The sequence below is a fragment of the Astyanax mexicanus genome, chromosome 9, assembly GCF_023375975.1.
Source record: "Astyanax mexicanus isolate ESR-SI-001 chromosome 9, AstMex3_surface, whole genome shotgun sequence".
In the NCBI taxonomy this organism is placed as follows: Eukaryota; Metazoa; Chordata; class Actinopteri; order Characiformes; family Acestrorhamphidae; genus Astyanax; species Astyanax mexicanus.
Genome location: NC_064416.1, coordinates 13,572,584 through 13,597,519, shown reverse-complemented (window position 1 = coordinate 13,597,519; position 24,936 = coordinate 13,572,584). Strand labels below are relative to the sequence as shown.

The 24,936-nt window shown below is 37.3% G+C and overlaps 1 protein-coding gene across 2 annotated transcripts; it reads left to right on the top strand.

The window, feature by feature from the left end:
- The first annotated feature begins 75 nt into the window (after window positions 1–75).
- On the top strand, window positions 76–17,591 carry pdpr (pyruvate dehydrogenase phosphatase regulatory subunit). 2 transcript variants are annotated; one of them, XM_015604476.3, is made up of 19 exons: window positions 76–363; window positions 496–553; window positions 1,929–2,208; window positions 2,338–2,471; window positions 2,585–2,666; window positions 3,276–3,439; window positions 3,553–3,674; window positions 3,769–3,886; window positions 4,883–5,032; window positions 5,313–5,505; window positions 5,585–5,709; window positions 6,411–6,566; window positions 7,009–7,142; window positions 7,392–7,540; window positions 8,370–8,482; window positions 9,480–9,574; window positions 9,771–9,860; window positions 9,975–10,157; window positions 11,781–17,591. In XM_015604476.3, the coding sequence occupies exons 3-19, from the start codon at window positions 1,940–1,942 to the stop codon at window positions 12,183–12,185; spliced, it is 2,682 nt and encodes an 893-aa protein (XP_015459962.2). In that variant the 5' UTR covers window positions 76–363; window positions 496–553; window positions 1,929–1,939; the 3' UTR covers window positions 12,186–17,591. The 2 variants fall into 2 exon arrangements, with proteins under 2 accessions (XP_015459962.2, XP_049339412.1); XM_049483455.1 differs by having other exon boundaries at window positions 76–553.
- Window positions 17,592–24,936: the final 7,345 nt, after the last annotated feature.

Below are 24,936 nucleotides of genomic sequence, written 5' to 3'. Positions count from 1 at the left end.
AAATTGCCATATCAGTTTGTTTTTATGGGTGGTAGCGTGCTAGCCAGCTATTAATCTGCTGGAGTGCACATGGCTGGAGGAGGAGTGCACTCACTCTGGGCAGCATTCAGACTCTTTACTCTATAAAGTGAGCTAATAAAAGTTGATGTTGCTACAGATAGTAGTCTTACAGAAAGACAGAGGCGCTCTGTTCCTCAGCTCTGCTGCTGTGGGAGGAGAAGAGCAGAGGAGAAGCAGAAGGTCCTAATGCCCACCAGAACACACCCGCAGCAGCAGCAGCAGCAGCGAAGGCCACGGAGCTTAGCCTGTCAGCTAGCTTAGCTCAGCTAGCTCACTAAATAACGAGATATGCAGCCGGATAACGTTAGTGATACAACTAGTCTTTACTCCTAAACATCAGCAGAGATTCTGTACAGTAGTGTAATAGAGGGTTCAGACCCCTGATCCTGCTAAATTATTTATTATTAATAGTAATCTGGTTTTGCATGTTAGCAGGAGGCTAGCGCGGCTAAAACGTAAACACTGTCATTTGGAGGTGGAGCGGGTTGACCAGGTAAGTTCAGCAGCTGTGGGTAAATTACTCCATAAAACCAGTAATAACCTTATTCTTATGACTGTAAGTGACTTAAAAACAGTGACCCAACTCTCTGAGTTCACATTAGATACAGAACAAGCGAGTTCACTTGGTAACTGCATAACTAAAGCTAGCATTTCTGTTTTTCTAACCTTGGGGATTCTGAATAACCGTTGGCTATACAAAACAGGCTTAAATTAGTTAGTAACCTTTCTGTTCTAGTAATGTTTAGATTTATGTGTGTATAATAGAGAGATTATGCCTTAGCCAGCTAACATAGCTAGCTATTTCACTCAGATATAACCTATTTTGTAGGTTATAGTTTATGTCTACTGTTTTTAAAACGTTTTATAAGCCTGACTAGTTCACTTCTAAGCTTCTTAAAATTTACAGTTTTTTGGAGTCAGTTCTAAGCTTCTTTGTTTCCATTGCAATAAAGTAGGATTTAAACAGTGCAGTCCTACATAATAATTGTGAAAATGGTCTTTAAAATGACTTGATAAATGAACATTTGTGCAGTAGTGTTTAACAGAGTGACTAACTAACTGACTAATTAATTACTTAGCTGTTGACTGATGTCAAAATATAAATACTGTGTATTGTTTGTTGTGTATGTATTGTGGTATATTATTTTTACCATATCATCCGTTACATTTACAATTTTTGTTCGTACAAAACTTATTGTGATAAACAATATTATTGTAATTTTAGGAACATGCTACGGATATAATGACAATATAATAGTATAATAGCATAATAATGCCGTTTTATCCTCTTAAAGAATATTAAGACTTGGAAATTTAAAAATCCTGAAAAAAAATAAAAACACTGAAGTCTACATACCTATTAATGTGCTCTCCTTGCTAGGAAAAACATTGAGGTCAGCGAACATTCTTATAAGGGTCATGTAATTATCATGACAGGCCTAAGTACTAATGTATTTTCCTTCAAATGTAGTTAAGTATGTAAAGTAAAAGTACCATACTTTATTATTACTTTAATAGCCTATTATCATTATTGCTAGCTAATGTGAATAGGCTAGAGTATAAATATAACTTGTTTGAATGCAGGAAATGAGAAGCCGTTCAGATATCCAGTTAGAGTTCATTCTACCCTCTCAGGTTCAGGACATGGGAAATGTTTAGATGTTGGTCTTCCGTAAGTCTTGTTGGATGGTGGGTCAATAAAGGAGAGATGTCACTGAATTTAAGAAAATTGAAGACAAGTGATGCATGTGATGTTTTGGGTGTTTTTGGCAAAAGACAAGCATCTGGGAGGATATCATTGTAATCAAATTCTTTAATGTATGTTTTTTGATTAAATTTGTAAATTTGGTTGGTTTCTTATTTCGAAGGTGGAGGAGCCATGCACAGCTGTGTGTGGAGCTGTAGGGCTCTCTCGCCTGCCCTGCTCCCACGCCTCTTCTCAGAGACTAGATGCTGTGGACACAGGCTGGAGCACCAGGGCCAGTGGGGCTCGATTCGGTTTTTGACCACAGCTAAGGACAGCCATCCCACCCCCCTACCCGGCCAGGCCCGAGTGGTGATATGTGGTGGGGGCATTGTTGGAACGTCTGTAGCCTATCATCTTGCCAAGTTAGGCTGGACAGAGATTGTTCTCCTAGAGCAGGGGAGGTGAGAACACTGTTTTACCACTTTTTTCTACTGAGGCTTACAAAAAAAAAAAAAAAAAGTATTTCACTGACTGTAAATCATCACGTACTGCAGCCCTATTGTTCATTGTTTGTTTCTGTTCTGTTATAGACTTGGTGCTGGCACAACTCGGCTTTGTGCAGGAATAGTAAGTGTTGCCAAACCCATTACTATTGAGAGCCAGATGGCAAACTACTCAAATTCACTTTATGAGCGTTTGGAGGAGGAGACTGGCGTCAAAACAGGTGTGACAACTTCACTTTTACACAATTTAAGCTTAAGGGAACAAAATGTGCTTCTAAGAATGCAAGAGGTAAGGGTGCCTGTATGTGTGTGTTTGTGTTTGTGTGTTCTCCAGCTTTTGTCAGGACTGGCTCACTCTGTTTGGCTCAGAATCAGGACCGTTTCCTTTCCCTGAAGCGTTTGGCTTCCAGGCTTAAGTAAGTTTTTTGTTTTCTTATCTTCTTGATCTGTGTCTTTACATCTGTTAGCTTGCTTTAATGCTGGATCTGCAATATGGTTGTTCTTTATGCAGAGTTTTCTAAAGCTCAGGACAAAAAGTCTCATCCATGGAACAGTCCGTCTGCAGTGTGAAAACACTTTTTTTGGATAGATTGGACAATATACACATCACAGCAATTTGTTTACAATTTCTGTACTACTGTAACTACTAATTAATCCTTATTTATCAACAGTAATAAACATAATCATAGGGGATATCTACACTTATTCTGCTTATTCTAACAAAAAGTCAGATTCAGCACAACACCTGGAAAGCCAAGTTAAGCCAAATTGACAACACTTCGACATCTCAAGCGAGTTCATCTACAAACTAATCAATGTAAATTATTGGGAGATACAGTCCACATAGGTGGTGATGACAGGATATAGCAGATGTGCTTTGGGGTTAAAATTTAATCATTAACTTCTCGTTCACATGTTTGCAGATTCGCACCTGTCACGGTCTGCACTGTGTATATAAAGGCTTTTATATAAACTTCTGTTTTTACATAATTACCCCACTTAATTATTTCCTTCATGTCTTTCAGGGTTCTTGGAATTGCCTGTGATGTCATCAAACCCAAAGATGTTGCCAAGCTTCATCCCTTGGTGAATATTCACGATCTAGTAGGTGCTCTTCATCTTCCAGGAGATGCTGTGGTTTCACCACCAGATGTTAATCATGCTCTTGCTGTGGCAGCAGCCAGGCATGGTGAGACTAGTGTTACATTTTCTTTTCTTTTTTTTATTTCTGCTGTATTGCCTTTATTCTACCTTTCCGGATACACTTACTGATAAATTATTCTCTGATTTGAATCACCCCAGGTGTTCAGATTCATGAACGAACGAGTGTGAATCATGTTCTGGTGGAGAAGGGTCATGTGACAGGAGTGGAGACAGACAGAGGACCCATCGAGTGTGAATACTTTGTCAACTGTGCTGGACAGGTTTGCAGCATTTATTAACACAACACTCTTCAGATTTTAAATGGTGCAATTTTTTTGTTTTAATATTTTGCTCTATTTTTCTGATCTTTTTTAGTGGGCGTATGAGCTGGGTCAGAGTAGTGAAGTGAAAGTATCAGTACCTCTGCATGGCTGTGAGCACTTCTACCTCCTCACCAAACCTTTACAGGAGCCACTTCCTCCCAGCACACCAGGTAACCCAACAGCCGTGTGCTCATTTGTTGTAGAGATACCACAAGCTATTAAAATATTTAGATTTACTCTCGAAACCCTGAGAGAGCACAATTGGCCTTGCTCTCTCTGGGTGGGTAGATGGCGCTCTCTCTACCCACATCACTCCAAAAGGTGATGTTGATCAGCACAGAACATCTGTGAGCTTATGTATCGGAAATGAGTCGCTGCGCTTTCCTCCAAGCGCGCTGTGATGCTACTCAGCAATGCTGCATCAGCGGCAGTTGAAAAGAGGCAGTGTGCTAATCTTCACCCTCCTGGTGTTGGGGCATAGCTAGTGTTAGGGGGGAATCCTAATGAGTGGGTTGGGTAATTGACCGTGTAAATTGGGGAGAAAATAAGATAAAAAAGATAAAATAAATAATAATAAAAAATGTTGATTTACTTATTGAGTTTAAATGTCTTTATTTTTAAGGGTTATGTGAAATCTCTGGCTATATTAAACAATTTATGCTGAATATTTTATTTCACTTTTTTATTAAAACCAGAAGTGTGCATTCTGATGCTTCAGTTAATACCATATTTTATTTTATAATACATAAGGTCAATGTTTTAATATTAATTTTATGAGTTAAAGTTATGTATGTAATCACATGTAAAATAAAAGGATAAAGTTAGAGGCTAGTGGTAATAATAATAATATAATAATTCATTATTATAATATATTGCACTACAAAATGCTACAGTAACAATTTCTAATAGTTCAGTTTAATATTATAACTATTATGAAATATGTTTTTTTTTTTTTTAAGAAATTTCTAGATACGAATATCCATTGTCAGCTTTTTGTATTGTGGCTGTTCTATTCACATTGATATCTGAATTTAAACATATATTGTGATATTCTTATTGTCCTGCCATAAAAAAGGTAAAAAATCTGGTGCAAATTAATGTATATGTAAAATTAATTGTGAAATATAAGGAGTTTGTATTGAATGCATACTTGTGATTCTGCACAGTGGTGATGGATATGGATGGGAGGATCTATGTACGCGCCTGGCAGGGTGGAGTTCTCTCAGGAGGCTTTGAGAAGAACCCAAAACCCATCTTCACTGAGGGTCGAAATCAATTAGAGATACAGAACATGCAGGAGGACTGGGACCATTTTGGTAAGTCCAGCTCAGCTACACATTGACTGTACATTTAATTTGAAACAGGGAAACTTACGTAGGAACAGTATGCCTTATTCATGAACAATGCTTAGAAAGAAATTTACTTGAAAAGCACATTTCTCAAAAACGAATTCCAGAGGAGCAATTTTCGTTTAAAATAAGTATAATACAGAAAAAAAGAGAAAAATATATTAAATAATTGACATATTAAAAGTAAAGGTGAAATATATATAATCCATTTGTCCTTCTCTTCTCTTTTTCTGATTCTGTACTTCAGAGCCCATGCTGAATGCATTGCTGAGGAGAATGCCGAGCCTGGACTCCTGTGAGATCCACCAGCTGGTGAACTGTCCCGAGTCCTTCACCCCAGATATGCGCTGTCTCATGGGGGAGACTCCAGGAGTGCATGGTTACTTCGTTCTTGCAGGCATGAACTCATCTGGTCTGTCCTTTGCTGGAGGAGCAGGAAAGTAAGGACAGAAACGAAACTTTTTTTTTTTCCGTTGTTCCTTTTTGAGCCTTTGCCAATTTCTTGTCTCATATTAATAGATATTTGGCTGATTGGATGACCTATGGTTACCCAAGCGCCAATGTTTGGCCTCTGGACATCAAACGCTTTGGAAATCTGCAGAGCAGCCGCACCTTTCTGCGCCATCGTGTGATGGAGGTTACGCGTAAGTACTGAGTGAAGAAGATGCTGACAAGATAACCCTATGCAGTCATTTTTTACCGTATACACACAATACACTGTCTCAACAATACTTACATAATCCTAAAAATACATAGTTTGTTCTTTAGTGCATTAGCGACTGATTTATTTATTTATTTAGGTTGCGTGTATGTACAGTTCCAGAAAAAATAAGAAGCCACTTCATGAGTGTCTCTGATTTGACTATTTTTATGTATATGTTTGTGTAAAATAAACATTGCAGTTTTATTTTATAAACTTTATAAAACTGACATTTCTCCCAAATTCCAAATAAAAGAAATTGCCTTTTAGAGCATTTATTTGCAGAAAATGAGAAGTTAACAAAATTAGGAAAAAGATGCAGTGCTTTCAAATAATGCAAAGACAATAAGTTAATAATCATTTAGAAATAACATAACCAATGTGTGTAATACTCAGGAAGAGTTCAGAAATCAACATTGTTGTTTAATAAACCTAATTTTTAATCACAGTTTTCATGCGTCTTGGCATGTTCTCCTCCACCAGCCTTACACACTGCTTTTTGGCACTCCTGGTGCAAATATTTAAGCACTTCAACTTTGTTTTCGAGGATATTGACCATCCATCTTCTTCTTGATTAGATTCCAGAGGTTTATTGGTTATGTTATATCTTTTAAAGCATTTTCTGTCTGTATCTCCTCTTTTTAGCTCTACTGTATGAGCTTAAAGTTCCAAGATGGGATTTCCAGACTGGCCGGCAGCTGCGCACCAGCCCCTTGTATGATCGACTCGACACTCAGGGGGCTCGCTGGATGGAAAAACATGGGTTTGAACGTGCCAAATATTTTGTCCCTGCTGGAAAGGGTAGGAGATCATTTGTTGTTTTTGTTAATCTTTATTAGATGTAGAAAAACTGTGCAACCAGTGCAAGATATTTTTTTTGCTTAGTACAAGAAGCTAAAAATTGTAGAACAAAAATCACTTTTTTTTATAGTGGCCTGTAGGTTCAGTGATGAAACAAAAATAGCTTTGTCATATTTGTAAAAAAAAAAAAAAAACTAAACTAAACTTTCTTTGAGTGTGTTCATTACAGAATTTCTTGCCTAGGGTTATATTAGTGGAAAGTGTGTTAGTGGAAATTAATATTAAAAATTAAATATATATTAATGATATATTTGTTCTGTTTTAAGTGCATATGTCTTTTGTTCTTGCTTTGGCACAGATACATCAGCTATTTAATGTATTTCATAGCCATATTCTCTGTTAATACATATAAGTTGTATTTACTCAATTTCCTCTAATGCAGATTTGCTGGCCTTGGACCAAAGTAAGACCTTTTATAAGCCGGACTGGTTTGACATTGTTGGTGCTGAAGTGAAGTGCTGTAAAGAGGCCGTGTGTGTCATTGATATGTCCTCCTTCACTAAATTTGAGCTTACAGTGAGTAACTACAACAAAACAACTTCATTTCTTTCAGTTCTATTCAATCCTGGATATTAAATAGTTTAAATTTAATTTCTGAACATGTGTAATTGTTCAGCCTTTATGATGTATATTTTAGGTTTGTGTGGTTGTACTGATTTTAATTGACAGTAATGACACTTGTTTTGTTTGAACACATTTGCTTGACAAGAACATGTTGAAACTTTAACTTCTTGCCCTTTCCTCTAATCTTCATCTCCCCATTAGTCAAGTGGAGACCAAGCCCTGGAGCTGCTCCAGAGGCTGTGTGCCAATGACCTGAATGTTCCTGTAGGACACATTGTCCACACTGGCATGCTCAACGAGAGAGGCGGCTACGAGAATGACTGCAGCGTAGTGCGGCTTAGCAAAAACTGGTAGGTTGTAGCAATATAAATATAGGAAATTATTTGCTAGATTTATATTTATTGATTCTAAATGTTTGAGACAGAATATGAATATTTTACGTGACTCATATAGATGATTCAATTAAAAATGACCGCACACTAAAGTTCCAGGAATAATTAATTATTTAGTACAGTACTGCTGTATACTGAGTTTCCAAAGGCCCTCCTGATAGGTTTTTTGTTAGAATAACTTTTGCCCCTTATAAAGGGAGGGAAGTCCCACCTACTACTGCTGAAATGGTTCATTTAAAGAGCTGCTGCTGAGTGATCAACACTATATGGACGAAAGTATTGGGACACCTGTCTGTGTATTGTTTCTTCTGAAACTCTACTGTCCAGGGAAGGCCTTCTGCTGGATTTTGGACATTGCTGTGAGGATTTGATTGCATACAGTGATGAGGTGTTGAATAATCACCACCCAAACGTATCCAAGTATTTAGTAAAACACAATCATTCCAGTGAACCCAGTTCCACTGTTCACTGCAGGAGGAACTGAGGGATACCTCACTATCTCATGCCTGGAATTAGGCACTGTGCCAATAAATTAATTCATAATTTATTTGCAGTACTTCTACTTCGCAGTTTGAACATCTCTGTCAGCAGTGTGGTCTGCCTTAAGTAGCTAAATGCATATATATTGAATAAATATTTTGTATTTACTTTTTTGTTACTCAGATGTATTTTTGGATTGTCCTCTTTGCATCATATTTGAACATATTTGTATAATCAGTTCATGAGGCATCAATTTATATGACTTGTGATAAATGATGTTCAAAATTTTCACATTTATGTTTTCCAGTTTCTTCATCATCTCTCCTACGGATCAGCAAGTGCACTGCTGGTCTTGGCTCAAAAGGCACATGCCCAGTGATCCACAGCTTCACTTAGAGGATGTCAGCTGGAAATACACTGGTGAGACTGGCTGTAGTGGTGAAAATAAGATTTTTTTTTTTGTATTTAATTAATTTCGGTTTAAATGCATGGTGCTGTTTATAATCAATGATTACAGCTTCCGTTTCAATGTTTATTAGTCATTTACACAACATATCAAGACATTGAAACATTGAAATGCTTTTGGTGAGGCTTAGATAAAAACCTTATAGCAAGGTTACACATGTTTACTGCACTGAATATGCTAAATAGAACAGAAACATACCAAATAAATAAACAGTGATATACAAAACTACATATACTGTGTAAAACATTAAATATACTATATACATGGTCAGGCAGGTGTTTGAAACACCTTCTCATTTAATGTTTTTTTTTTTTTCTTTTTAGAATTTTTTACGTTGTGAAATTAATATTGTGAAGACTATATATTAGATTATACAGGAACACGTGGAATTATTCAGTAAACAAAGCATGTTTTCATTTAGATTCTTCTAAGTAGCATATTTATCTTTGAGGACAGATCTGCATACTCTTGGTATTTTAATCTCAGTGTCTTCATGAGGGAGAGTCACCTGGAATAGTTTTTTTCAGCGTTTTGAAGGAGTTCCTGGAGGTGCTGAACAATAGTTGCTGCTTGAAGCTCCAGCTCATCCTAAATCACCTCAAATCACCATCTCCGTTCATCAGGTTTAGATCAGGGGACTGTGCGAGTTGTTTACTACGTAATCCAAATGTGTTCCTTAATTGATTTCATATCTTTAATATTAATCTACAAAGTAGAAAATAAAGAAAAATATTGAATAAGAAGGTGTGTCTAAACTTTTGACTGGTAGTGTATATAAAAACAGGAAGGTCCTAAAAAAAAATGGTCCTCCCATTATACAGATATTATACAGGAAACAAATGAATCTGAGAGGAAGAAAAATATATATTTACACAATTACAGGTCTGCAAGCAGGCACTTCATGATTTAGAGTAACTAATAAAGTTTTCTTTGTTGCATTATTTTTTGCAGCTCTTAATCTGATTGGTCCTCGGGCGATGGATGTACTATCTGAACTCTCCTATGTCTCTATGACTCCAGAGCACTTCCCTTCTCTGTTCTGTAAGGTGAGTTTTGTAAGGCACCATGTTTACTCACTGCTGACTAATTTGATGTTCTATTTGCTAAATTTGGTTGTTTTGTTTTCATGATTAATAGCACAGAGTCTAGAAATAATCCTAGTAGTGTTTCCAGGTGGAGATGTTATCTGTACAGGTTATTTTAGTGCTGCGTGTTACTGAAAGTCATTTCTGGTTGCTACAGGAAATGAGTGTGGGCTATGCCAATGGAATCAGGGTAATGAGCATGACTCACACCGGAGAGCCAGGCTTCATGCTGTATATCCCTATAGAGGTAATTGGCAGGTGCTGCATACCTTAAAACACACGCATACACATACAGTGCCGTTGCATTAACACTTCCTACTGTTATTGGCTGTAATATTTTGACTCTGAATTTTTTTCCCAGTATGCACTGCATGTGTATAATGAGGTGATGTCAGTGGGTCAGAAGTATGGCATTCGTAATGCAGGCTACTATGCCCTGCGAAGTCTCCGCATCGAGAAGTTCTTCGCCTTCTGGGGGCAGGATCTGGATTCATTCACTACACCACTTGAATGTGGACGTGAGTTCCGTGTTAAATTTGACAAGGTCAGTAAAGATCAGGTCTTATTTCTTTGTGTAGCGTTCTGTTTTTGCAAAGCAGCTTTACAGAAATCCAAAAATAAGCCTAAAAATAAACAAATACATGTAAACCAATGTAACATTGTCAAGAAAAAAACTCCCTCAAAGATAAAGGACTTAAGTGTTTTAACCTCTTATAAAATAGTAATAAATGGTATAAAATTACCCTAACAGCACACAAGTCTATTGTAATGCTTAAAAGTGTCGATATAAGCATTGTAGATATGCTAAGCAGTAGTGATAGTAGTAAAAATAAAAATGATGTTTAATAGTAACAGTTAGAAAATTGATAGACAGTAAACGTGTAGTAGGGATGGATGATGCATGACGTTTAAATACATTTGTAGAAAAAGCTTAGTGTATACCCAATCACATTACACATTGGTCATCATTTTAAAGAACATTTTATATGTGTAAACTTAAGATATTGAATTTTAGAAACCAACTATCTTATTTTTGCGCACAATAAGGTGCACTTAAAATCCTTTAATTTTCCCAAAAATCGTAAGTGCGCCTTATAATCTGGTGCGGCTTATGTATAAATTTTACCAGCTAATTAGTAAGGAGCAGTAAAGCCACTTTGCTAAAGTAGCTACAGCGATATAAAGGAGTTTCAGTGAAGTTTCGACAGTAACAAGGCTGGAGCAGTGTTAGCATTAGCCGCTAACCGTACTACGCGTTATTTCGCTGTTCAGAGGTGAGTATATTGGACTGTAGCCTGCGTGTATACCATGTTAAAACAAGTTACGTGGGACAAACCGCTAGATGATAGCACCCGGGCTTACCAGAACACTCAGGGTTCTTCAGTATTGGGTGGCATTTACTAGTGCTAAGCACTGCTAACTGCAGCTACGGCTGCTGCTAATCGTGCTAACATATTGGAAATCTAAGCTTACTGTTAATAAACAGAAGTGCTTTACTCACCCAAATGAACAGTTGTCAGGAGAGAAATCTGTAGATTAACATTCAGCGCTTGTTTGACTTTGAAAGAATTTTTTGTTTTAAGAATTACAGTTTTGTAATTCCTTACTATTGTAAAATCTGGTGTGCCTTATGTATTTAAAAAAAAAATAGACCAGAAAATAAACGTTCATTGATAGTGCGCCTTATAGTCTGTAAAATATGTTACATTAAAGCAGCATTATGTGAGAATTGCTTGCTCTTGCTCTTACTTCCCCCTGGTGTTGGGAAGTAGAATATTTGTTCCACCATTAAAGGACACACTTTGCATGTGCATTGACAGGCTGATTGATACAGAAGTTGCATCTAAAGTGACAAAAGCATGTGGACTGAGGCTGTAGAATAATATTGCAGGGTCCTACACAAATATGACTATTTAAATGGCAATATGCAGTTTTGGCAAGCATAACCTGCCCATTTTGCACAAAAATACATAGTACCAAGCCTGGAGTAGCCATGATATAGTCTGTTCACTACTATTAGTCTTATTACTTATTACAGGTCAGTTGATCATCATGGAGGATGATTTCTGAAGCTGCTGCTTTGTAAATAAAAAAATACTGCATAATGCTGCTTTAAAATAGCACATTGAATATAATGTACCTCCTACTGTCTCTTTCTCTGTTTTAGCACACAGATTTCCTGGGCCGAGAAGCTCTTCTGCAGCAGCGTCAGGAAGGAGTCACCCGCCGCTTCATCATGCTCGTCTTGGATGACCATGATACGGAGCTGGACCTGTGGCCCTGGTGGGGTGAGCCCATCTACCGCAATGGAGAGCTAGTGGGAGTGACCACGAGCAGCGCCTACAGCTACACCCTGGAGAGACACGTGTGCCTGGGCTTCGTCAGCCCCCCCAGCCTTGATGGCACTCCCGCTGTGGTCACCCCCGACTTCATCAACCGTGGTGACTATGAGGTGGACATTGCTGGACAGAGGTACCCAGCCAAAGCCAAACTGTACCCCTTTAGCTCCCTTTTTGCCCAGCAGAGACGACGCAAGGACGACATGGAGCTGAGCAACTTTCAGGGCAAGTAGAGAGGCATGCTGTGCTTAGCTGACGTGTCCAGACCCGAAGGGAGGGTCCAAATGAATCGAGGAATGGGATTAGTAGTATGGTTCTTAATGCATACACCTCCACCTTCTTGTTCTTACTTCACTCCCAGTGCCAACCTGTCTGTCCTGTTAGTTCTGCTGTTTCGTGCTTTGCCTCCTAAGTGCAATAACGGTTATACACACACACCAAATGATCTGCCAGGAGCCTCACTCCTCATACAGCTCCGCTTTAAGCTGTCTTTGTTTGTTTAGTATGTGTGAGGGCTTGCATCACTGTGGCTTCTGTTATTTGTTGTTTAGGAGGTTATATTCAGTGGTATCAGAGAAACAACTCTGGATTTAAACGTTTAGCCTGTGTTACACTGCAGAAGCTACACCTTAACAAGTGAAATGTTTTTTTAATCTAATCTGAGGTGTCCCATTTAGCAGTTCAATTTTATGACTGTTTAAGGCTGAATTTAAAAATAAAAAAATACATTTCACAAAAGAGGAAGATTTTCTTATCTTCTCCCCAATCTTATTACCTATTAGAGAACTTAGTAAAGATTGTTTTTCTTTCTTAATTTTCCCTAAAATTTAGATTGTAAGCTCCAGAAATGAAAAACTAATGAAAATCCATTTCTTGTTTACTATAGCAAATGGTTAAAAATAAATGTTTTTTTTTAGGTTTTTACCTGATTTTCTATTTCTAAATTTAGCCCTAAACAGTCAGAAAATTGACCCGTTAAACATTACACTGACCCTAAATATACAATATCATAAAGTGCAAAGGTAATTGGCAACTATTTTTTACTTGTTTTAAGTAATTTAATCTACTGAAGGTGTCTGACTGCACTGGCAGATTGTTTAGCTTTTCTCAAGTATTTTTTTCATGACAAAGCTACATTTTCTGTTATTTCTTTGATTAAACAAAATGATCTGCCAGTAAAATAAGACACCTTTACTACATAAAATTATTTAAACGACTAAAAGGTAAGATATACATAAGTTAACTCATCTTATTATATTGTTACATCAATCTAAAAATGAGAAATATTTTATATTTTGACTACATTTGAATGGATGGTTAAGATGTATTTGTTTGCAGTGTAGTCTTCCTGTTGTGTTCTCTTTTGCTGAAACGCACAAACAGAACTGGAGCGTCTGCTTTCTTGCAGAGAACGAGACTTAATGAGTGATGAATGTAATATTATGGCTCCTTTTTGGTACCATAGTCTGTGAGTTGGTGAATAGACTTGATGTTTGGATTGAGTATCACAGCTGTTGCTGTTGTCTTTTCAGTCTTTTTGACTGAAGAGGTTCCTGATAATTGAACCAGTGTCCTTCAGTCATTCAGACTAATGGATGGGAAAGGTGTTTGTGATCTCAGTGAAAGCCAGAAGGAGAAACAGGGTAAAATCAGAAGAGAAAAGTCTACTTGATCATTGTAGTGATGAACTGTGTTTTTGTTGTCGTCATCTTTGGTGGAAGTTGTTGGTAAAGTCTTTGTGTGCACACTTTTTGTCTGGTTTGGTGTGTTCTCGCTATAGATCTTGAACCAAAAACCAAGCCTTTTTCGGTTATATTTCAGATAAAGGGATGTATTTTTATATGGACAGAGTGTACAAAATATCCTTTTTGGTATGTCAGATTTGTACAGTTCTTTTAAGATTCCTTGTAATACAACTGCTCTAATAGATGGAGATGTCCACAAGAAAATCACATTAAATTTTGTCTTTGTTGGTCTGCAGCTGTATAAAAGCACATTTCAGAGAAACGGTGGCTGTCCGCATGAAAAGCACTTTTTTAATTGATGTTTATGAACTTGCAAACTTGAAATTACTTTCAAGCATCAAAAAATCAGATGTTATTCTTGCGTTCATTGGTGTTCCAGACCCAGTTGGGTAGCCTGTTGGACTTTGAATCATTTAAATCACAATTGTTTTAATAATCAGCACTGTGTTTTTGTTTTATGTGTATGTCTGGGTCACCTGGTCATGATGTATGTAGATTCTGTAAACCACATTCTTTTAAACTTGTTAGTCAGTTGCGTCTCCAGTAAGACAGACTGGAATCTGATTGGTTGCTGTGTGGGACAGAACGTGCAGACCTACTCTTTATGTCGCTAGAAGTTGTTTATCTGCTGCACTTAAATTAATTACTGCTTCAAAATTTATGTTTTTTTTTTTTTCTTTTTTCCACACAGGCACAAACCTAAATGCATCAGAATTTAGATTTAGAATTTAGACACCCAACAAACCATGTGAGCATGTTGTCTCCACTGATTAGTTAGAGCTGTCTGGGGCAGAGCTAGAAAGTAAATACAGCAAGGGTGTCCAGTGTGAAGCTGCTTTCATACTGAATGTAGAAAATGTGGTGCTGCGCTTTAAAGCCTTTTTTTTATGGGATATGCACAGTGCAGATGTCCACACAGTCGTGGGGGTAAGCAGCAGGGACTGCAGGGGATGCATACCATATTAAGTGTGAAAATCGCTTACTTAGCCTATTGCTTGAAGCAGCAGCAGAGACGTGATTGTTCACAGGAGTAGTAATAATCTGGGTAATAAATCAGGTTAAACTGCACCTGAACAGCCATTTATCTTAAACATAAGAAGTGTACAATTTATAGTTTGGCAGATCGAGGTCTGATCATGTTATCAACCACAAATGAACTGCTCCAGAGTATGTTTGGGACTGGACTGAGACCAACCACTTCCTCTCGCAGGTCTTGGTATGAATGTTTTGATCCCCATCTGAGTGCAATTACTGCATTCACACCTGCCAAAACGAACCGCACCATGGGTGCAAATAGATCAGAGTCCGTTTTTACCAGACCAGATAGTGCTGATGTAAAACCATCCCCAAGACCCCAATTAAAGGATCTAAAAATATCTTATAAAAAAATAAATATCTAATATTTTAAATGCAAATTTTTCCATTTGCGCTTGTGCTTTATCGTGGCTTGGCTTTATCCAAATAAAATCTTGACAATTAAGATGGATAAAGTGACTGGCCACTTCATGTGACTAGTATCTGGATTCTATCCTGATTTTAAGCACATGCACATTAGATTCAGCTCCGGTTAGTCAGAAATATAATAACAGATTATTCTGCATCCTTTAAAAGACAGATGTGTTTACACTGCTCTAACATGTGGTTTACATGTGTCTCAGACCATTTCCTTAGGTGGTTTGAGAGACTGCATGAAGTGACCAGGTGTGGGAGGTGAGGGTAGTGTATATAGTATGTATTTATATATGTCTGCACTTCATGTCTAGTACTTTATTTAGCTGCAGGGAAATGCACTTCAGTCTATTTTGAATACTGCACCTTAGTTCTCTCTCTCTTTATTAGGACTGAAATACTCTAATGAAGTCATTCTACCTTATTGTACGATGGGGTTTTGTATGTATGTGCTGCATTTATTGTTCAGTTGCACAACCTAATGAAGGCAATTTTCTGAAAGAAATGCTAATAAAACTCTAATTTGGCCAATCGCATTCATTCTAAAGGGTTTGTGCAGTTCATGGTAAGCGAAGACTTGTTTTTGTTGCACATTTTCACTCATATGTTTAGTGAAACTTTGCTACGTAAGTTAACGTAGTCCTAACTTTGCTAATGATCTGGCAAGGAACTGCTTAGTCATTGCTTTATATGTGAGTGTTCCTACTTTATCCCATTATCTGTATTTTTTTTTAGGTCTCACTAATGTTCTGTTGAGTGTAACAGAAGTGATCAGCACTTAGTGGGAGAGACTTGTTGGACTATCAGTTAGAGAATTTAATGCTGTTTCACAATGAATTCTGTTCTATTTATCCATGGTTTTGTAGGCTCACTGAGCTGCAGCAGAAGCTGGAAGGCCATTATTGTTATAATATAAATAAACGCTTGTGTTTGTTGATGGATTTGGAGTGGCCAACTCAGTGTAGATGTGCATGGTGATTGTTTTGCAATCGGAAACTCGCTTTTTAAACACATTTAAAATGTTTTGAATATATTTCAATATAAATGGTTCTGAAAGCAGAACATTAGTAAGTAATGGTTGAATCGTTGAATCTTAGTTTCAGAACATGGTTGTGTGGCACTTAAATGAGTTAATTCAGAGACCAGACACACATCTATAGTGCACCTTAAAGATGTTTTGCATACGTGCCTTTTATATTAAGAATTTCATGAATTTGTAGAGTGTGACTGGGGCACGGTTTTAGGCCAAAAAAATGATAAAAACACACAGACCCATTCAGACATACATCTTGCAAAATTTCACTTAATTGTCCTCTATGAATCTGCCATTAATGGATTTCTAACTGGTCATGTTAATTTTTTGTGATGAGCTAAAAGGACAGTCCAGTTGACAGAATTTGGAAGAAACCAGAAACAGGAAAGAACCCATATGATAGAGAAAGCTAATTGAGATTGGCATTGATATTATATAAATTTTAATACTATTATATCAAGTTTAATACACAAATCATCCATCCACAAATACAGTTTTCTAGATCTGATACTGGTCAGAATCCCTAAATTAAACAGTACACTAATGATTTTAATGCTATGGCTGATAAGTGTATAGTTCCAAAATGGTTTAGTTAATCCCATGTTTTCAGGCATAGTAAAAAATTAAATTAGCCAAAGAGTGAATAAACAGGAAAACACCAGTGATATTTTTTTAAGGGTTTTATCAGTGGAGATATAAATGACTTAAATTGCTCATTGATTCAATTTGACATAACCTTATTTACTAGTTTGATCATTATATGCACAAGTATTATCTGTATTTCCATTGCTAGTCTGAGTTCATTGATCACTGAGGGTCAATTTCTCAGACAGGGATTAAGTGTAGCTGTAGAGTGTAGTATATATTCCTCAATTCAAAATGCTGTGTAGTCCAAGACTAGGCTTAATCCCTGTTTGAGGATCTCCCCCTAAAGGCATGCAGATTTGAGGGTCAGACTATAAACATATCCACCCAGTTCTTCTTCCCATTTTCACATTACAGACCATTAATTCGTTAATTGGCTTCCAGTTGCGGTGAACAGTAAAGAAAAGTTCACACTTTGGGAGAAATTCTGTACTGTGTTGGTGTGTGCTGTATAAAAGTAATGGGTCTTAATGAGAGAGACACAGAATGCAATTTAAGTTGTGCAGAGTTTGTACTGGCTGATCTTTTTCTACACATCTACATGTAGAGCTTCTAAATCTGAGAAGTCTGACGGGAGTGTCTGACGTTGTGTTGTTTACTTCTGTAGTCCCGTTCTTTCTGGCTGCTGCAGTGGAACCTCCTTTTCATCTGGACTCTCTTATTATCACTCTCCCTTACCCCCACTGTATTTCATGTATTTATATTCTATTGTACAGATGTTTTATCTGTCTATCTGCATTATAAATAAAACACAACATATTTAATGACTTTTTTGTCCTTAATTCAATATTGAAAATACTGTATTAATATTAATATTAATGCCTTCGTCATCTGCTTTTCCATTAGGTGGCAGTGTTACTCCACACAGTGCGCTTCAGCTTTTTAACCCTATCAGATCTGAATTATGTTTCAGTGAAAAATATATAAGAATGCTGTTTTCTGTCTGCAATGCATGCAAAAGAAGACTCTAATAGACTAAAGAGAAATCTTTATAAAAAGTTAAATCCAATTAACAAAAATATTTAATTGCTTTTTTACTATCTGGTAACACTTTACGATAAGGGTACATTAATCACCAGTGTTTATGACACTAGTTAAGACATTACTAATCATTAGAAGGATTTACAACATTCTTAAGCTGTAATTTTTTTTAATTTAATGTGTTAACTAGTGTCAGTTAATAATTTAACAACGTTTTTTTACTGTCGTAAGTACTGTAAATTAATGTACTCCTATTGTAAGTGTTACCTGATGTCCATTGCATTGGATGCCTGTGTGTATCATTTTTATTTTAGATTTGATATTGACCTTTTACTTTACAAATCATCCATAAACACTGACATTAATATAATGAAAGTGTTTTAAATCACATTACTTTGGCTGTAGTGCTGCCATGCCCTAATGTTTGAGTTGCTGTTTTCTTCTGATGCATTGGGTGGGGCTAAGCTACTGTAAAATTTTCATTGGATGGTTAATGTTCTATTCTGATGGACAGTAGGTTTTGATTAGCGTTATGTGCAACAAAATAGACAAAAAGAAAACACACAATGTCCATTGTAATGGACTTAGGGTCTGAAAGGGTTAACCCTTAAAATGCCTTGTCTCATATACAGGCTACAGGTGTAGGTGATACAAAATCCTTCTTTTCTGTATAGCTTATTTACATTTTGAAAGTTTGAGTGCTTTAAAATCTACAGAACACTTGGGCTGCACACTGCCTGTTTTCTCTCTACTTCACTTAATAATTCCAGATCAGTAACAGGAATCTACCCAAATCCTGTGGTTTTAAAAATAGACATAAAAACTAGACAAACCTAACAAAATTAAAGGTCTGAAGGACATAAATTGTTTGATTTATATTCAGAAACATATTATAAAATGAAGTTCAAGAAAGACAATTTTATGATTTTATTAATTATATTTTGACTTATATTTAGACAGGGCTACTTTGAGAGAGATAACTAGTTATAGGGGCAGTAGTAAGGAGTGGGTTGAGTAATTGGCCTTTCAGAGGAAGTCCTTTTGGATCCATTTATCAAGAAATTATGAAAAATGTAAAGGACAACTGCCATATTCACATTATGCCAAAAAGTGAAAAATGATAAAGGCAGTCACGACTTACCTTAACTTTTAAATTCCCTTTCTTCTTGTCCACCTAATTTTCCTGGACTGTAAATTGATTTCTCAATCAGGATGATTAATAGCTACTCCCCCGCTATTTGGCACTACTGCTGAAAAGGCATTAGAAGCTCAGAAGCTCAGCTAAATGAGTCAATGAATCATACTTGGACTCAGTTAGATGTTTTAATTTCAGAATATTTAGTGACAAACAGACCAAAAAGCACAATTGGCCTTGGTCTCTCTGGGTGGGTAGATGGCACCCTTGTCCCTCAACACTCCTAGGGTGATGTGGATCAGCAAATGGCGTCTGTGAGCTGATGTATCAAAACCGAGTCTCTGCGCTTTCCTCCGCAATGCTGCATTAGCAGCGGTTTGAAATGTGACAGTGACTTCAAATGTATCGGAGGAGGCGTTTGCTAGTCTTTACCCTCCTGGTGTTGTGGCATCACTAGTGAATATACAGCTGAGTAGCAGCTATATTGGGAAAAATATAAGAGAAAATTATATAAAGAATTAAGCAAAGGGTTATCAGTTCTGTTCTTAGAGGGCACATTCTTTTGTGTAACTCCTTGCACACCATTCAAATGTAATAAATTTATATATAAGCTGGACAGTCATGACTGTGTGTTATTACTCAAACCTTTAGGACTGGATTGATTAATGACCAAGGCTGTGCGGTCATTGTAGACTAGTAACTAGTATCAAATTTCAGCTTTGTGTGATTATATTAGCACTTAGAAACTTTTTCACTGTGATAAAATAGCATAACTCTCTGCCAAAAACTTCCAAACTTTCCTGTGCACTATTCCTGACCCCAATAAGAGTCAGATATACCCAACCTTACTCTCAGATCATTTACCAGTTCAGGTCCTGTAAGGTCACCAAACAGAGATATTGCAGACAAAGCAGGACCTCCAGGACTGATATTAACTCTGAGAGAATCTGCATGATTCTTTGAGCTGCTCTAAATTTTTTTCTGGTGACCTGGTAGAGAAAAGATCTTGATGTGTCATCAAAGAAAGGCGAAGGAGTCAAGCTTTTCATCAGGCTTTGAATCACTGGATACTCACTGTCCAAGTTTCTTTAAAGCCTCTGCCACGCTCATTTAGCCTGTCACTGCTGGCAGGTCTCAGAGATTAGGTATCACCGTGCTCATATCCAGAGCTGGAGATACTTTTCCTTTTTTCTCCGCTGGGGTGCATTTCCCCCTGGACAGCTCTGGACCCTCCAGACTGGCAGCGTGGCCCGTCTCCCTTTAAATCTGATCCAGCTCTGTGAGGGCGTCTGATTGGATCAGATCACCGGTGGCTTTGAGGTCGGCGTGTGTGGCAGAGGGAAGCTGGGCTGTGCCAGGTTTCTCTTCATGCTGTGGGAAGGCGAGTGTTGGATTACTATCAGATCCAGGTTAGTGGGACGGGGCAGGTGCTCCTCACCAGTTCTTTCTTTCTTTCATTCATTCTTTTTCTTCTCATCTCTGGCTGGCCAGCTCGTGGAGGTGGGATTAGGTTATAAAGAAAGGGGTCATGAAGAAATTGGCTTAGCACTGTGGAAGAGCTTTTCTGTTAATTTTATCTAAAATAAAAGTTATATGCATGCTGTCTTTAGATTTTTTATGCACAAAAACACAAAATTTTATTCCCAAATTTTTTTTCTGACCTACTCTTAAAATGTATTGTTGGTCAGGCATTTTTGCTAATTTTTTTACTAATTTTTGCTAATTTTTTTACTCATGATTAATTATAGTTAATAAAATAAAGTTAGTTAAAGCATTTTGTTTGCATTTACCAATTAATATTGGACAAATATATCAGGATGAAATCTTAAAAGACAGCATATGACAGAGAAAGCAGATGATTTCTCAGATTTTAATCACTCTTTTAATTCTTAAAATATTTTAACTATTTATAGTAATGACCTTCTGTATTTTTTTGCAGTTGATTTCATTTTCACTTTAATGTTCATTTTAATTTTATAGTTTCTTAGTTTGTTTATATTTTAATGTTAATGTATTCTTGTATAATATTAAAATTTAATTTCCTTTTTTTTTATGTTATCTGCATTAGTGTATGAAAACAGCTATGCATGTAAATATTGTTATTATATTATAAATATCTGGTCTTCTAAGCATCTGCTAAGGTCATGCAGAAATTCAGTACCTTACTTTAAATTCAGGGTTTCTCTTCTATGCTACTCAGCTTATACTCACTTTCACAAGTCTCATATAGTGAAAGTAGATCAGTTTAACTCTGTCTCTGTCATAAAAACAGTTGCTACGATAGACACAGTTTTCATTAAATTCCACTGGTAATTAATTAACATTAACATTAACATTAACATTAAGAGCACAGGTTATTTCATTTTAGGTTAAGTAAGGTAATATAAGGTAATGTTTCAGGTTAATGATTCATGATTTAAATGTTAGAGGACATAAACCTTTGTCTGAATATGATAAACCCCTACATTTTTTGGAGAAATGTTCTTTGCTCTGATGAGCTGATAGTGGGGTGTTTTTGAAGAGGGGTGTTCTGTTACATCTGGGGTAAAGTTAACACAGCATTCCACAATGAGGACATAATAGCAGCTGTCAAACATGGTGGTGGTAGTGTGATGGTGTGGGATTGCTTTTCTGATTCAGAGCCAGGGTGGGCCTCCCTTTGGACTATCTCTGGACTGGGATATTATGGACTATCACTGGTCTTTGGTCTGCATATGATCTGTTACTGTAAAGATTATTTGCAGGCTTTCAAATCCATTTTTTTCTGCGATAAATTAATTGATCATCTTTAATTAAAACTATTTTGTGTTTTCTTTTGTTCTGCTTGTCTTATATCACATATTGTGTTCAGATCTGATGGCATTGTTTTAGTGACAGAGATGAGAAAACAGCGGGGAAAGAATAAATCTGCTTTTATTTGATTGACATCTCAGGAAGAGTGAACATGGGGATGGGCCTACATTCATGTTGCACTTTAGACCCCTGTCTCCTCTCTCTCTCTCTCTCTCTCTCTCTCTCTCTCTCTCTCTCTCTTTCTCTCTTTCTCTATCTGATGTGGTCAGATTGTGAGATGGATGCAGTGAATGAGGGGGAAGAAGCTTTTCAGCGGAGAGAGACGGCTCTGACAGCTGAAAAATAGGAGGCCCTCTGCAGAAACAAAAAAATGATGAGAGAGGGATGGTGAGCATCTCTCTCTATTCAACCTATTTGCAGTCAGTCACAAGCATTCAGCCATCAGTTATTCTCACACTCAGCCCTTCCTCTGCTGTCCTTTCAGCCACCTATCTGCAGTCACCATCTAGTGTAGTGCAGATATACACACAGACAATAACCCTGGGTTACATCAAGCTTCAACATTAGATGGATATTGAACTTAGTAGGAACATATCTGTCAAAATGTAACATTGCATTAACATAAAGCTGTAATGTTGAAATATCGGTGTCTTAATACAATGACGTAAAAACCAACAACATACTGTATATCACAGATGTTGGGTTTTGGTCTGTGTACCTCACAACTAAATAATTCATACATTTTTACATGAATATGACTTTTACTTGTCACATTTGGAAGATGACGAATCTTATCTTAATAAACCAACATTCTTCTAGGTTTATATCAATCTTTACCATTGCCCAGATGCCACATTTTGTTTAAAAATCAGTCATATATCCATGAACAACAAACATAGGGATGACATAAAGCTCCAACATTAGATTTTGTTTTCTTAATACTATAATTTATAACCAACATGTATCAGTGTCTAACAAAAAATTCATATCTTGTGAATGTGAAAGTGGTAGTCCGTATTATTTTGATTCTATATCAAAAGCAGAAGCATTTCTGAGTGGAAAAGGGACGGGTCGCTTTCCGCGGGAGTTCTTTTGGCCACTTAACGCCACGTCTTTACATACTTGCATCACATGTACAGCCTCTAAAAGAGGATCTGGCTCAGTTTTACTAAATGCGAGCGGCTGATGGAGCAATGGAGACTTCAGAAGGGGAAACTCAGACCTCAGTAGCTCATTCACTCATAGTAAATCAAAGTGTGTAGTTAAAGTAAAGTTTCTGACTGAGTGTGCTCTCTCTCTCTCTGACTGAACATAACCTGAACATAACCGGATTCATCCGCTCTGAAAGGAGACCGCATCACACCCGCCCTGTTTAAAATGATTCTTCCACATGCTTGGTGCAATTACCCATTCCAACCAGAGAGGGCCCTAATTGCCAAAACTGACAGACATCAGCTTTAACATTATGAGGTTTAGCAGCCAATGACTTTTTGGTCTCCATACAACATTTCTTATTTTTATGTTAATATTACACTGAGTGTGAAATTTGAAAGATGGATTTTAGCTGAAAATAAAAATTGGGTTTACACCAACCTTAAACAGTTTACAGGTTTTGGTTGACAATCAAAGTCACATATTTGTCAAAAACAGTCATTTGGTTGATGTTAAGCTCCTACGTTAGCTAGATATTAACATATTAACACCTGTCTATAATATAAATGGAAGTTAAGCAGACATTAAATTTAATCTTTGATCATGCCAAATGTCAACTTATGTATTGTCTTTGACGATTTTAGTTGAAAAAAAAAAATTATCATTACTTTTCTACGCCAAATTAAAATGTTGGGACTTGACATTGCCCAGACATTACAGTCAATCAGAGAACATCTATCAGCATAAATGTCCAGCTGGTTAAGAGTGCTCTACAGTTTATTCAGCACATCTCTGTGTGTTTAGATATCGTCCATTTGCACAGCCTTACTGCACCGTCTCCGTTGTCAGCAGAGCTTAGCCGCTGTGTGTCAGAAGGTGGATGGTTTGGCAAATGGCCGTTTTATGGGATGTTATGTGACATGGAGGTGAAACATATCTGCCTTCACCCACAGACATCACTCAGCTATTTCGGGTCAAAACCACCTCAGCCATCTCGTCTTCATGTAAATACACACACTTTCACATACACATGTCAGCATTTACTGCAGAGGGGCTGCAGAGGGGCCGCGGGGGGACACCACACACGGCTCGGATTTATCACATCTCCTCCGCTGTCTAAATATACCAGAGAGCTCTGCTGTTTTCACTCTGTCCCCTGCATAAATACACACTAATCGCTGGGCACAGGAACACAGGAGCTCTTTCACTGAGACCTCTGCTCGCTGCCGCGCCGCTGAGAAGTACAGCTTTGTGTCCTAAAGCGTGAGGTTGGTTCTAAAGTTCACTCCTGTCTCTCAGCTCAGGATGTTTCCTGGGGTTTGGAATTTTATCAGAATATTTAGAAAGTGAAGTGCATGAACCGGGTTCACTGAATAAATTGATGGATTCTGAACAGGGTTTGGGTGGAAGTAAAGTTCTTAAAGGAATCTGTGATGCTTTTTGACTGCAGGGCTGAATGATTCTCAGCATGGAGGGTAACGGTTCCAGTGGCTTTCTCTACATGGTGAGATAACCATACTTGGGGGTTATTTTGGACAAGACCAATAGCATTGTCCCAGGCCCATAGCCATTGTGCTAATGCCATGCTGAGAAAATTGGAGGAGATCACTAGTGATATGGGACAAGGCCCATAGCCAGTGTATTAATGCTGCAGTAATGCTATGGGATGAGGCCTATAGTCAAAAATTAATGCTGCAGTAGTAACAGGGCCAGCCCAAGCTTTAATGGAGCCCAAAGCAGAATTTAATTTAGGGCCTCCTTACCATCACCTCAGCACAAGATGCCTCATCATTCTGTGCACTACATTGTGTGTATAATGTACCCACTATCTTTAGCAATATTTTTAATTAGCTTACTTTATACCTGTGTCTTTCTGTATATTATTTTTACCCTTACTGGACTAGCAAACTCTAATCATTCTAATACATTTTCACTTTTAAATACATAAGTACAATAGAGTGGTGTAAAAGTTAATGCTGCAGTAGTGATGTTGAGGGAAAGGTATTAACCATTACCATTAACAAGGTAGGACAAGGCCTGTAGCCTGTAGT

Excerpts from the sequence above, each read along its gene's own strand:
- pdpr (XM_015604476.3), top strand. The coding sequence starts at position 1,940 with ATGCACAGCTGTGTGTGGAGCTGTAGGGCTCTCTCGCCTGCCCTGCTC. Across the intron at positions 7,143-7,391 it reads TCACTAAATTTGAGCTTACA|TCAAGTGGAGACCAAGCCCT; the intron begins GTGAGTAACTAC and ends TCTCCCCATTAG. Across the intron at positions 9,861-9,974 it reads TGCTGTATATCCCTATAGAG|TATGCACTGCATGTGTATAA; the intron begins GTAATTGGCAGG and ends TTTTTTTCCCAG.